At 38.4% G+C, this 15,194-nt stretch overlaps 1 protein-coding gene across 1 annotated transcript in view; it reads left to right on the top strand.

Annotated features, from left to right (window-relative positions):
* COL17A1 (collagen type XVII alpha 1 chain) overlaps positions 1-15,194 on the top strand; it is a 67,634-nt gene that overhangs the window by 21,423 nt on the left and 31,017 nt on the right. Inside the window, exons 13-24 of the mRNA XM_063307122.1 lie at positions 373-435; positions 2,891-3,055; positions 4,985-5,071; positions 6,047-6,091; positions 7,193-7,342; positions 7,868-8,041; positions 9,302-9,331; positions 9,757-9,783; positions 10,411-10,437; positions 11,185-11,247; positions 11,415-11,519; positions 13,035-13,097. Of these exons, the coding sequence (XP_063163192.1) occupies positions 373-435; positions 2,891-3,055; positions 4,985-5,071; positions 6,047-6,091; positions 7,193-7,342; positions 7,868-8,041; positions 9,302-9,331; positions 9,757-9,783; positions 10,411-10,437; positions 11,185-11,247; positions 11,415-11,519; positions 13,035-13,097 (999 nt within the window). The remainder of the gene's footprint in view (positions 1-372; positions 436-2,890; positions 3,056-4,984; positions 5,072-6,046; positions 6,092-7,192; positions 7,343-7,867; positions 8,042-9,301; positions 9,332-9,756; positions 9,784-10,410; positions 10,438-11,184; positions 11,248-11,414; positions 11,520-13,034; positions 13,098-15,194) is intronic.

Genomic DNA, 15,194 nt, shown 5'->3' with positions numbered 1-15,194 from the left:
AGTGAGCAGTATATAATGCACCCTTTTATGACTGTGCAATGTAGGTAACTTAATGTAACTTTTATACATCTGAGAACACATTTTTGCTGTACTAAGAGTTTTAATTTTTAAGATACCACAAAATCCTAATACTTGTTAGCACTGTAAATCTTTAAACTTCCACAAAACACCATGCTTTTTTTTTTTTGCTGAATAGAGGCAGCTGCTAATATTCATTAATAATCTCTACTTTGACTTTTAAAAGGATGCTGTTCCCTTCTATAGCTGTTAATGTCCCAAAAGCTGGGGAAAGCACATAGCTAAATCTTTCCCTTTGGCTTCTGGAAATCTAGAAGAATTTTGTATCTATCCTCCATCCCTTTTCTTTTTCAGCAGCATATGGAGCAAAGAAGAATACAGTGCAAAGCACTGGTGTGACCACATCATCTACAACTGGTGAGTCTTCCTCCCATTCACAAGAAACAGCAAAACAGACTCTGCAGAACTGAGAGGTGCCCCTTTTCTGTGATACATGTTCACTGCATGATGGGGGTAAGGACTTTTGCTTCTGTCTCATATGCCTGCTATCCAGCAAATCAAGAGCCTTACCAATCTCCTTTTCCTGAAGGATTTTCAAATTTCCTCTGCTGTGGTGGTAATTGTGGGTTTTGATCAAATATTTATCATGGCTATATTTTAAAAGCAAAAATTTCCTCTCTGTGTTGAATGTAAGTCTTCACATTTACTAATGTTAGAAAAGTTGCTGTTTCAGAAAAAACTTCATCCAAGTATGTAATAGGACTGGGTTAGCTTTGCTGCTATGGCCAAGAATACATGGTGGAGTGGGGAGGATTTTGTTCAATATTAGGGAAGGCCTGTGCTTGATCTGCCGAAGAGGAGCATGGGAAAAAGTATAAGGAAGGATTTGGGTTCTGCTTCAGAGTATTGTTGTAGGTATAAACCAGTACATGAAAGCAACAAATGTTGCAACTTCCATAGTTAAGCAAGAATATCACAATAGCTTTTTTTGCTGGGGAAAGTTCTGATTCCTCCCGAACAGTTATCTAACGGAAAGGACTGGCTCTAAACTTATCACTGAGATGGTTTGGCTATTGTAGCATCTAGAAAAGCCCAGAATGGATGTCTGCTGGAAAACATATATTCTGGTAGCATTGCACATTTGTTAAGCTATCAGCGCTTTATATGGGTTTACATTAAAGGTTAAGTCTTAAAATAATCTGCAGGATTTCAGTTTGGTCATAATTTGAGTAACTCCAGCCACAAAAGTTTGTAAACCATGGTTTTTTTCTTGGTGTGTTTTGAGAACTTAGTGCTGTCATTACAACAAATCACAGTGCTACCTTTGCTTGAGGTCACCCTTTTAGTGGATGAATTCACAAATTTAACATAATGGCCATGTAATGGGATGGCTTGAGAGTGGGATTGGAGGACTGGTTGATCAAAGCCTATTAGTCTTGAAGATTCAGCATTCTTGCAGAGTTGGAGTAGCTTGCCTGCAAATACTTGGAGGGGAGCAACAGTAGAATAAAAGGTATGTCTCCACCTCCTTCCAGTGACTCTTTTGGGCCCCTAAGAGAAACAAAATGCAGAACTAAGATAGGCTTTGGTCTGATCCAGCAAGGCTTATGTTACCAGGAGGCACAGTAAACCAGATGTCCACTAGATGAAGCTGTTGCCTTCAGAAAATGGGAATAAAAGCAAAACATTGAAAAAGTTACCTTCTTTGCAGCAGTTTTTTCTCTAAGGACTGCATCTTTGATTGATACCATACTATCTAATTGCAAGTCTATAAACTCTCCGCTGGACAGTCTTCAAAGAAGTTTTCTATACTGCCATGTTACATAAATCAAACAGAAAGTTAGCTTTCTGTGTGCATCCGTGCAGAATAGGATTTTCCAGGCTATTAGAATCACATGTGGTAGATTTCTCAGTTCTATAGCACAAAGGGAAATTACTTGACCTATCAATACTAGGGAATCTCTTAAGCAATATTAAGATTTGTAATATTTTACTGCAAAATGGTTTGTTTATCATGTGACATTCTGCTGCTGCTTTCACTGCCTTATCACCTGTTGCTGATAAAAGATTTCCTGAAAGAATGCCACAGCATATCTGGATAGATATTTAGAATTATGTTGCCTGAAATTTGCAGTATACAGATAGGCACACATACATACATAGATAGCTGCCTTTTCTTTTTCTTGTTTAAAACTGAGTTTCCATCTTCTTTTCCCACTGCTTTTTCAACAGTGTTTCTGTGTCTTTAATACAGAGCTGGGCAACCATGTAGTGTCTATGCTCTTGATTGGAGCCAAGGCCACAGTGGTTGGAACAAAGATGTAGTGTGAGCAAGGTTGTGAATATGGGTAGATCCTCATCTTTTTCTGAGCTTTGCAGGGAATATTTTTTTGGATTTTTAGCTTGTTAAGCTTACTTGTGTCCTACAGTTTTTGTGTGTTTCTCACTTACCATGCAGGGATCACAAAAAAAGGGAGCTAAGTGTCATCTGCAGTCTTGAACCTTGAACTGCTAATTCTTGCTCTAATACGCATGTTAGGCAGAAATCCAGAAGCTGGATATCTCTAAGCTTTCTCCAGAAACCTTTATGAAAAGTGTTTTTCTATTGCCATAAAGCTACTTAAAGACCCAGAATAACACCTAATAATTGTTGTCTACATCCAAGTGGGTATTTTAAATTAATAATCGGAAAAGTGCAGAGTAATCTTCAGTATTCTGGAGAAAATCTATCTATGTGGTCTCTAAGAGTCAACATTAACTTGATGTATAATCAAGCATCAATCAGCCTTTGAAAGCAGTTTCACCAGGATAGGATAACTGCAATGCAAAATGTGTATGATTGTTTTCTTCTTCTGTCTTTGCTATCACTCAGCTGCCACCTCCACAAACTCTCAGAGTGATGACATCCTACGTAAAGACTGCAAATTTCTACTCATAGAAAAAGATAACGTAACCCCCAAGAAAGAGATGGAGCTGTTGATCATGTCCAAAGACAGTGGAAAAGTTTTTAGTGCATCAGGCACTGGGCTCAGTGGAGGTCAGTTTTCTTCCCATTCTTCCTGGTCCACATGGTGATTTGATCTCAGTTCAGTAGGTACTGTACTTACATGAGATCTGTTTCTCCCCAGCCTAATTTTATATCATCTGATAATGTCTGACGGGGAAAATGACAGAGTTCCTTCCCATATAAATATTTTCTGTTTTTGCGTGATAACCTGAGCCACAAACAAAGTAACCATTTGTAATGATTGCCTATCCTAAAACACCATCAGACTCATGAACAGGTTCATAAAGATATCTGATTTATTAAAGAATAGTATGCAGGATCACGAACAAAGCTGAGAATGGAAAAAGCATGCCAATGCAAACTAAAAAACCCTCGGTACAAATGAGATCCCTCCCCCTGTAGAATCTTCCCAGGCTCACAATCCCAGGTGCTCCTAACGGCTCCTGATGGTCCGCGGGAAAAGTCCTTGAGCAGAGCACGTAACCCAAACACATTCCATTGAAATGAACATAGATACACAATGTTGGCACAATGTTTCACAGCAGCTCCCTCCCACCATAAACGCGCGTCAACACCATGGCATTGTACAGTGCACATTGAAACAGTGAACATGACACCATTCCATTTCCAGTCAGTGTTTCTGAGACATCTCTACATGTTGGAGGACACAGTCCCTTAAAGCTATAAAGAGATCCATGTCACTTCAATTAAAAATAAATGTTCACTGAAAGAATAACAGAAAGAAGACAGAGGAGAAAGGTAGTAAGGTGCACAGTTATAAAAGTGTAATTATAAAAGCATAAAAGTAAATGCTAGTTTTGGTAGACCTACTATATATATTGAGGTAAATTATTCTAGCTTAATAGACTGAAGGAGAACAAAAGTAATTTGACTAGGTTTTATGTTGTTCAAGTGAAATTATTTTGATCGGCAGTTGCCCTTTTCTGGCCAATGAGCAAAAAATGTTCATAGAGAAGAAGAAACATCAGAATTTACTTAGGTGGGTCAATAAGCAAGGAAATGGCAACCTTCCAGGCAGACTGTCTTGTATATTTGTGAAAGGATGCTGGCTGGGATGTGACTGGAGGAAGGGAAGAAGTGGAGCGGAGTTGTGGAGTTCCAAGCAACTCAGAGGAAATTTAATCTCCTGAGCCTGAACTTCACTGTGACTAGTTTCTCATGGGCTGAAGGCTCCGAAAAATTAAAAAATCTGAGGTTATTGTATACCAAAGTGTTTGTAGGAATAAACCTTCAGGCTGATATCTCATGTTACCTCTCTCACAACTATGCATATATAATAGCTAACAACAGCTGTATTCAGTCCTGTAGTTGCCACCTCATTACTTTTCAGACTGATCCCAGCATACCACATTTACTCCCTAAAGTCACAAGAATTGATGACCTTGGTTAATCAATACTGGATTAATATTTCTGTTGAATAGTGATATCAGTGAAATGGACTCATTAAGCCTCCAATTCCAGCCATGTTCTCTGTATTCCAAGCCAGGGATGGACAACTTTTTCAGCCTTTGTATTACTGTACATTATAATCTTGCTGGATGGTCACAAGGGACATGGCTTATGATATTCCATGGGGCTCAAATTTTTATATCCCTTTTCCAGGGAGGTTTAGTGTTTGAAGAGGTTCTATAGGGGGAATCTGATCCTTAAGTAAAAAATATTAGCTTAATTTGGGGAGTGCATCAAGGTTTGTAAAGGTTTTAGTAGACACCATACACCATTCTGCAGGCTTAAGGCTCTCATTTTACGCTTAAAACCCCTCATCCACAAACACAAAGAAAGGTCTAAAGATTGTTGGCTCCAACTACTCTGAATGTTAAGTCCCAAACCAATAGGTCTGAGAGGAAATTTTGTCTTGTTTTTTAAATCTGGAGATAAACTGGGTATTAAGCCATTTTATACTTACCACCAAATATGATTTATTTGGGCCCACTACAGGCTATTACACAGAAGACACTCTACAGAAAGACAAATCGGCTATCTCTTCTTATGCTGGAGATTCCTACCTGAAATCAGAAACAAATGGTATGTCATTGATTCTCTCTCTTGATGTGACTAATTAGGAGAAAAATAAAAGTAGAGCACACATGAACATTGTATGACAACAAAGATCAGGCTACTTAAAACAATGATTTTTCTAGTGTCAATTAAGACTGTGAAAGCTGGACATTGAGAAAGAGTGAGAAGTAAAATAGACACCATTGAATTATGAATTTGGAGATGTTTACTCAGGTTACCAGGGTCTGTAAAAAGAACCAATCAATTGCTACTGGATTAAGAAAAACCCTACTTCTTTGAAATGATAATCAGAAAACAAAAACTAACATACTTTGGGCATATGATTCAAGTGGAGGATGAACTAGAAAAACCAACTATGCTTGGCAAAGTTGAGGGAAATAGAAGAAGGGAACGATAACAAAGTAGATGGGCAAGTTCAAGGAGATCACTGAAACACACTTGGAAAAGCTGTGGATCATCACCAGGGAGAGGTCAAGTTGGTGGGCATTTGTCCATACAATTCACTAGGAGTGCATGTGACTATCACTGGATAAGCACTAAGAATTCCTGGTCATTTGTGACTGTTTGATACATCTGCAGTCTGTCATCCATGCTCATGAACAAAACCAGAAAAATATCATGCATATGAAACTATTAGGATATAGCAAGCATTTCTCCTCTTGAGTTGAAAGAAGTACTTCAGAGTAAATCAAGATCCCCCTCCCAAAATATTGAATGAAACTATTTTCCCATCTGTGCAGCTATTTCTACTCCATTATTCTGAGGGTTTTAAAAATTCAAATCTTAATTTATAAATGCAGCATGGTGTTCAGTAATTCTTCAAAGCCATATCCTTGTTCTCTGACCACTGAAGCTACACTGTAGTATTTTCTCATGTTCCTTATTCAGTTTGACAACTGCTGCTATGGATTAAACTCCATTTATAACAACACAGCTCTGTGCAGGAAGAGTGCTACCCTTGTGTTATTTTTGTTCTTACAGGTGGGCTAAAATCTGTTTCAACAAAAGACAAAGCCGTTGTTTCAGGTGAACACTCATATTCATTAGTTCTTGGTTTTTATGCACAGAAACCATTGACAGTGAATAATATTGTTATGCAAAATATTTATTTATAATGAGAGGTTATTCAATGTGTGGGGTATTTTTTTCTACAGATAAATGCTAACATACCTCTTTTATGTGAGCCTTAATATCACATATGCAGTATCTAGAAAACCCAAAGCACATTTACTTTATTCTGTGCCAATTAAATTAAATGCACACTACTATGAGTTTTCTAGTCTTTGGGGGATTGCAACTATGCAATCATAATCTTCCAGGGAGTTTTTCTGACTGGCCTGGTTGTGTTGAACAGCAGTGACACACCAGCCCATTTAGCATTTTGATGTCTATTTCTGAAGCTCAGAATATCCACTCCAGATGTCTCACAGTTGAACTGTTGTTGAACTTAAAAAAAAAAACTTTGAAAGTGTAATGTGTGCCATAGATGCATCAATAATGGAATGGTGCTTCATGCTACAAAAACAATTACAGAGATTTCTTTAAAGAGTTTTAGGAAACCAAAATCAAGTCAAAGTACTCAGTCATATATAAGAGTATTTAAAAAAGCCATTGATAGTTCATTCCAATAGCACTGTCACAACAAGAACAATTGCTGAATCATATGTGGAATTCCTCTTGTCTAAGAACACTATTTTTGAAATGAGAAAATGGATATCAGAAATTCTTGTTGGGCCAATTTTGCTATTACATATTGTAATTGTTGGAAATAATAAGCTGGAGAAGACGAAATATAAAGATCTACTTTATAGTACAGTCCTATATATGGTATCTCCCTCCCTCCCTCCCTCCCTCTCTCTCTCTTTATATATATATATATATAAATATATATATTTGCTGCTTGTATTAATTAAAGCCCAGTATTTCTCAAAAAGGCTGAAGATTGGTTCTCAATGTGGGTCCTTTAAATGTGACTTGAATATTTATGTAATGCTAATTATTGCAATATTGGGTTTAGAATTCTGAATAAGACTCAGCCAGGGACATCTTGGCATTTGCATCCCAGTCCTCATCATCTGTAATGTCATTTTCCAGTGACTATCTTATTTTTATCGTCCTTGCCTATAGACGTCAGAGGTGATAATGGATGTGGAGGGGCCGGGGGTGCTCCAGCCTGGTGCCCCTGTGGCTCATGTTGCAGCTGGTGGACCTGGCTCCTTGGCTTGCTGCTGGCCTGGCTGCTCCTTCTTGGCCTCCTTTTTGGACTTATTGCTTTGGGTAAGATATTACCACTGAATGGGACAAGCAAAAAGTTCAAGGTGTCTTCAAATGATTGATCCCAGAAAATATGGGCATATCACATTAAGTCATAGTTTATTTTAACCATGCTTTGTTGAATACACTATAATGGTCTAGTTTACACATAATGTTAAGGTAAAATCCATGTTTGTATACCACAGTCGCTGGGTTTATACACCATGCTAAGCTAAAACCAAAACAAAGCAAACTCATCATGGCTTTGTGTGATGTGTAAGATTTCCATGATTTTAAACAAAAACTATTTTTTGTTTAGAGATTTCCATGATTTTAAACAAAAACTATTTTTGGTTAGAGATTTCCATGATTTTAAACAAAAAATATTGTTTCTGTTTTTGGAAGAGGGTCACTAAAAGAACTGTCTTGAATTTTCTTTGAATTCACGGTTATTTTCTGTGCAGTAATTACTTCTTGAAAAGCACACATGAAACTACAAACAGAAGGGGTAAGGATCACTGAATTCTTTATTTCACTTTAAATTTTCAGCGGAGGAAGTAAGGAAGCTGAAATCCCGAGTGGAGAGCCTTGAATCCCAAAATAGCTTCTGGCATGGCACTCAGTCAGAAAAGTTACTCAGCGAGAAAGACGAAGTGTCCAATATTAATGCAAATCAGCCAGGGGACTTTCTGAAAAGATGGCTAATTATGGAGATGAAACAAGGTGAGGAACATACAAAAATCAATTTGGTTAGGACATGAAATGGTATATTTGCCAGGAAATGTGCTGAACTGTTCAGCTATGCAGGATTGGATGGGTGGGAATGACTGGAACAATATTGGATTACATAAGTTTTGAGGTCAATTTCCCTAAGGACACTGTTGCATGATGATTTTGTGTCCCTTTGAAAGCAGCTCTGATAACTGGGGCCTTATAATATTTAGAGGTACAGTACCTGGGTTGCACAAATCCAGAAGACCATTTTGTTGTTGCCACTGTTTTTGTTCAGTCCCTTCCAACTCTTTGGGCAAATCCACACAGTTTTCTTACCCTGGTGCAAGAATGGTCCATTGTTTCCAGAGGACATGTCCACATGCCACTCCCTGTCCATAGCCAAGGCAGTCTGAGAATGGTTTTAGGTGCGCCACTGTAGACATTTTGCATCTTATTCTACCTCCAAATGCTGTATATGCAGGCAATGTTGATACAAATGGGGGAGGTAGCTGTGTGGCTCCAAATGATTCTGCTGATTTCATGTAGGACTGTTCCCATCCATTCAGTCCCTGATATGTTCCTCTGCCCCTCAAACCATTTTTGAAGGGGAACAGAATCCAGCTTCCACAGCCACTTTTTAAAATTAAATCAATTTATATGGCTGTCTATATCACAGATACATCTCTGGGTGGTTAACACATTAAAAACCAATTCAAAAAAATAGTATCAACAAAACATAAAAAACCTACAACGGTCACTGAGAACAAACTCAAGAAACACACAACAATACAATAACATCTCATGGGTCATCTGACTCCCATGCTCTGGAGCACATCTAGGTCTTTAGTCCTTTGCAAAAGGCCAGCAGGGTTTTTTCTAAATGGGTTGGTCAACCAGACCACTGGTCAGCTGCAAAGCACTGGAGTTGACTAGCCCGACCCAGTTTAACACAAGTAACTGGGAATGTATTTGAATGGATTTGCCTCTTGTATTTCTGTAGCCTGCTTCCTTTCAGGATGCCATATTAGCTTATGCCATTTTAAGAATGTTTTCTTAAACATTTTAGTAGAAAATCATGTGGATAGTGCTATACTAAGTTAGTAACATGCAGTGTTAGAGGGCTATCATTGCCATCTAAGCAGATTTTACATAACACACTTTCTAAGCATATATATTCCATTCAGTTATACTGCCATATCAATATCATTCCAGAAATAGTTTTGCATCCTTTGCACAAGTATCTGACTGTCATTCCATATTCCTATGTAGGTCATTTCCGAGGAGAACCAGGAGCAAAAGGTAGTATTTGCTAGATTTGTTTTAATATTTGAATAAGAATCTCCTTTATTGTTCATTTCTATTCTATACAGTATATGATTGAAAAAGGGCTTTAAGTGCTTTCTTTAGCATTAAAAAAAACTCTATCATGATTCTATGGGACGATTAGAACATTACATATTTTGGGTTTCTCTGGGAGAAAGCAATTTGAATTTGTAGTGTGGGCATGCATTTTATATAAAATAAGAGACATGAGATATATGGAGCAGTGTCTCAGAAAATAAACCACCTGAGGCTAACTGATCTAGAGCCAATAACTTTTCTGCCTTTCATGAGCTTCTCAGACATATTGTAAGTGTGGTAGGAATTAGAGAAAACTAGACAAAATAAAGTCTGGATATAATTTATCTACAACATGTCTGTTTTTCTCCCATATTCTTTCTTAGGGGATATGGGGATCCAAGGACCAAAAGGTAAGGTCAAACTTTTCTAGTAGCTCTGCCCTGTGAAAACAATGTTGGCATAACTTTTCATTATATACATGTGTATTTATATGTACCCACAGTAGAGCATCAATAGCTACCAGGAATTGCTAGATTAGGAAAAAATATTTAGCCAGATATTCGTAAAAGTCAGCAATCTAAATGCCGACTTATCCAATAATTGATACGAAATAACAGCTGGTGTAAAAGAAAAGTTGAGCATAGTGCTTGCCAGATCAAACAGTTCTGATTTTATATGTAGAGTTTAATATGCTGAGAAACCTAAGTGAAAAAATATTTACATTTTTTAAAAAAGTCTCAAAATTAGGTCTGTATGTGGGAAGGTGCCAGCAAAGGCATTATTCATTTTCTCTGCATTCCATTGTCCAAAAGGGCTTTTGATCTGTTGAGAGCCTTGAAACAATCTGTTGAATAGTGCAAAGCACAGAGTTAATCCATGTTTATCATTTCTATTGTGTGTGAAAGTATCCAAATCTCCTTTGCCTTCTGTATTAGACAAATGTTACTGACATAAGGTAGAACTTGAAAGACCAGAGAAATGCCGTTGACAAATTATGGTACTAACTCATTACTTTGTTTGTTTGTTTGTTTCTATAGGAGACCAAGGACTTCCTGGCTCACCAGGCAGGTGGAACTTAGGAAGAGTAGCCCCAAACTATTTATTGTAGCCCTTTTGTTTTGAGATGCACTAGTACGTAATGTCAGTGCCAGTGTCAATGATACTGCTACATTCATATTTCCCATAAATTCAATGCTTTGTTCTTGATTTAGAGAGAAAAATAGCTAACTGTTCACTTGTCCCTGAGTTCTCCATATAAAGAAATCAGCATTTGAATTACTGAAGAGACACACTTTGATCTTGCAGGACACTTTTTATTTACGTAGTCATATTTCCTGAAATGAAGCAAACTAAGAAGCTCTTATAGCTTCTGGAGCCCGCATGCAATAGCAGATTACCAGATTGGAACAGTGTCCTTTCCTGCACTGAAATTAATGCAATATTTTAAAATGTTATTTTAAAGTGTTATTTTAAAATTGCTATATGGATTTCAAAACCAAAAATGAAATATGGGACACTAGGATTCTCTTAAAATAGCAATGCCAGAATTAAGAATATTTTTGCACTGTAAAAAATTAGTGTCTGAGTCCAATATCAACAAGGATTTATAAATTATTTTTAAGCTAATGACATTCATTCAAGGGATTATTCCTCTTGCCGTGATTCATTAACTGTTGGTTCTTGTGGCAAAAATCAAACTGTTAAGTTCAGATAGTAATATAAATCTAATTTCAGTTTTTCCTTATGATTCTTTGTAGCTGAGCATAAATAATGACACAGATCTTTTTTAACATGTATTTTCTCTCTAATAGGTATTCCAGGCTTAATAGGTCACCCGGGGCCAGAAGGACCAAGAGGACAGAAAGGCAGCATGGGTAAGCAGAATTGTCTATCCTAGAGCTTACAAAAGGCAGCTTCACAAAATTCAGAAACTTTTGTCATTATATGTAATTCTCTGTAATGACAATTACAGTCCATGAGAATTATTGGGTAGGACATAGACTGTGATGGACCTAGATTCTGAACAATTGATCCTCTACAGGTGAAACTGGTCTGGAAGGCCCCATGGGACAAAGAGGGCGAGATGGGCCTCCAGGAGCCCGAGGGGAGCCTGGTCCCCCTGGATTTGGAGAGAAAGGTGACAAAGGTAAGATTATTTCCTGCTTCCACAAATAACATAGAAATATTTGGAAGATTTTTCATGTTTCTGAACACAATATCTCTGTAACTTTCATGCATTCTATATTCAGGAATACTTTCCACTCTAACTGTCCATAAGTGTCTGATGAAATATCCCTTTGTACGGCAGAGGATTTTGAGAAATATTTAATCCTTTCTCTTGGAGGGGCTCAAGTGTAGTTGCAAAGCCCCTCTTAGAGGAAGCCCCAGCAATGTTACTCTGCTATGCATTGGTGAAGCCCTTTCTTTGCATGGGCAGCTGTGCCTCCACTTATCTTTTCCATACTCTCCCTTTATCTTAAGAAAAACATGTAATAGCAGTTTTAAAAGCCAGACTAGCTAGCAAGCACTGCTGGTGCCCACCATCTACGTTTACCAAGAATGCCCCTCTATTTCTGGTAGACAGATGCAGGCATAGAAAGACAAGGAGAGGAAACTCAAGTGACTAACAGCACTTGATCAGAAAGATAGATTCTCCCTCTCCCCTACAAATAGTACAAACTTGCATTGCTGGGAAACAAGGTGAGGAGATAAATGAGAGGGCAGTGGGATTTTCAGTTATCCTGGGACATTGGCAAAAGTCTGAGGATTCTGACCTCTGGCTCCAGGCTTGCTAAGCCACCTACATCCACATGAGGCAGTGAAAGACCATTCATTGCAGCCAGGCTGCTTTTGAGCAACAGCTTGTCCACTCTCAATTATATTCACAGGAAATCCAGATAGGTTTTCAAGGAGTATTAACTTCTCTGTAGGATATAACAAGGATCCATCCTTTGTTTTAGCACTCAACAACAACAACAACAACAAATCTAGAGACATTGCTTTTGCCATGAAGACTGCAAGACCAGTGTCATCTGTCCAAGTGATATAAAAATCACAAGGCCTAAATTTCTGTCCAAAAGAGATGAGATTGGGTTTTTTCCCCCAGTATTGTACTTCCTATTGTTCTTTATATATTCATTAATCATAAATGCCAGCAGGGTTAGAAATAAAAACTGTATTCTAGTCAGATACTAAGTAAATGGGATGCCAACCCTTCGTCATTTCTAATGACTAATGAGATAAAATAAAAGAAAGCCATCTCGTGCTTTGTTTTGTGGCAGGCAAACAATGCTTTATCTGTCTGCAGAGTTCTTGTTGCTGTCAAATGTGTCCCTGCACTTGGCGCTGAGAGTTAAGGAAACGTAAGAGAGAATTGGAAAACAACATTCAGAAGCTATTTCTGCACCCCGGGTTCCTGTAACTGACCTCTCTTAGGAGAGATCTCCTGAGTGCTTGTCATAACTGTACCTATCAACATTCCTGAAAGGAAACAATATTCCCTTTACCAAGTGGAGAAGAGAAGCATCTTCCCACTATTGCAACATATAAGAACAATGAATAATGTATTGCTATTATAAATAACAATCATGGATTTTCATGCTATAGGATTCAAAGAAAGCAAACTTCACCAACTGACCTAATGCATGTCTTTGTTCTGTAGGTTCTGCTGGAGACCCAGGTGCCCAGGGTCCACCAGGTGTCCCAGGTTCTATAGGTCCTAAAGGTAAGTTTAAAATCTGATGTAAAAAACTAGTAAAATAAAAGGTAGAAGTTAGGAAATGTTTCCTTTAAAGATCATATTCCTTCCAGTCCAACATGTTGAGTGCCGCATGTTAACAGTAAGTGAAAGAACTGGCCAGGCCAAAATCAAAAGTAGATCAGGCTGACCCCTCCCTCTCATTCTAGCCTACTTTCTCCTTATGTATCCATCTTTTTCTCTTATGTTACATTTTCTTCCTCTCTCCTTCCTTAGCCAATAGGCTCTGTCTTGCTAGAAATATGAACCTTTGAAATTATATTGCATGAAATTAGGTCCACAGTTTATTGGGCCTTGGAGCTAGGCTGGGAGCTTCTTGTTAACCAATGCAGTTGCTACAGAATAAGGAGAGTATAGGCATGATCAGATGTCTACTCAGGAATCTGGCTGCCATATTTTGCTCCACCTGCTGCTTCTGGATGGGTTACAAGGATAGCCCTGCATAGAGCACATTATGGTAAACCAGAGAGCAGGTTACCAGCACAAATATATTTAGACAAAGTCTGTAATAGCCATTCCTAGCCATAGATATCACTTTGGCTTCTAGTGATAATTAACATCCCAAACTGCATTCCTGTCTCTTCTGAGGGAATGCTATCCCATTTATAGCAGGAAGATTCCCCATTTCCTGTACCTCAGAACTCCCTACCCACAAGTTCTCTACCTTGTCAGGACTCAGTCTCAGTTTAAATATCTCATCCAATACATTATGGGATCCAGGTATGCATAGCCTCTTCCTATTAAGATATCATAAAGGAATGTGTCATGAGTAAGGATGGCGAGCAGGGGGCTCCCATCCAGACTGTCAAGCGCATGCGTAGCACTGATGAATTGTTCAGCCATTCAAAGAGACACAGATCGGGACCGCCTTAACCCTTGGGGGTTATATGTCTGGGTTTTTCCCACGCTTCTTCAGTTTGTTAGGATTCCTGTTAAGTACTAGCAATAAATATTAGAGACCAGTTCATTGTCTCAGTGTGTTTCCTGGTTGTTAGGACAGAATGTAACTGAATGTGCTCAGCCTATTTGATGCAGTGCCTTTTTAGGACTGAAAATTCTGGGGCAGAATGTTAATCTGAATACTTCCACTACCACTACCACCTACACTTTATTCCCAGTACATCTGATATCACTGATATCCATTGTTTTTGTCCATTAAAGACAATAGCCCAGAAATTAGCAGTATGTGAGGAAACAACTCTTTGCCATTTTATTTGAACTGAGTTTGACATGTTGAATGAAAAATATAGATCCTTCTGATCATCTGAAATATTAAATCATAATTCAGATGCTGCCTTCTCTAATATGTAGGACCTGGGGCAATTGCTCCCATGGCCCACCCTTTGGAAACACTCTGAACTGATGGTACTTTGAGGCCTGAACTCTTGAAGACTGCATCTCTGCAGCCTCACTGAGGACTAGTTGATGCCTTGTGGCACCCTGCAGTATAATATCCAAGCTGCTGAGGCTCAGTCACCCAATACTACTCTCTGAGTAGTATTAATAAATAACCATCTTCCAAGCAGGAGTGGAACAGTCATAGAACAGGGCTTCCAGCCCCCATGATTCAGAAGGATTCATTGGTCAAAAACTGCTGAAAAACCCAGCAATACCAAGGGTGTTACATTCCCTCTGTCTCTTTCCCACATGAGTGACCAAGGCAATCCAAAAAACAGACTTGAACTCTGTCTGAAATTGTTCAAGATAGCCTGTTTCTTCCAGCAATGTTTATGGCTGCCCAGAGACTGCCATCAAGAGAGGCATTTATGATAGAACAGTAGTTGTCATAAATCTCTGTATTCAGGGAGTTCTGTTTTGCTTTTTTAAGGAATTGACATAACCACTGCCTGATCAATGATACCACTCACTCAGGCAAAGATGCATTCACCACTCTTTGGATCTACCCAATTATCTCCTCTCAGCTAGCTTAAATAAGCCAGAATGGAAAAGGATTAAGAGAACACTTTTGGAAGAGACAGGTTGCCCAATGGTGCTGTGAAGGAAGCATGAGTGAGAATTACTGAGACTGGCAGTATTGTTACAGCTGTGCTTTTTGGCCTTCTG

This window comes from Candoia aspera, chromosome 6 (genome assembly GCF_035149785.1).
Source record: "Candoia aspera isolate rCanAsp1 chromosome 6, rCanAsp1.hap2, whole genome shotgun sequence".
Lineage (NCBI taxonomy): Eukaryota > Metazoa > Chordata > Lepidosauria > Squamata > Boidae > Candoia > Candoia aspera.
The sequence above is the reverse complement of the archived record's forward strand: the minus strand, read 5'-3'. Positions and strand labels throughout refer to the sequence as shown.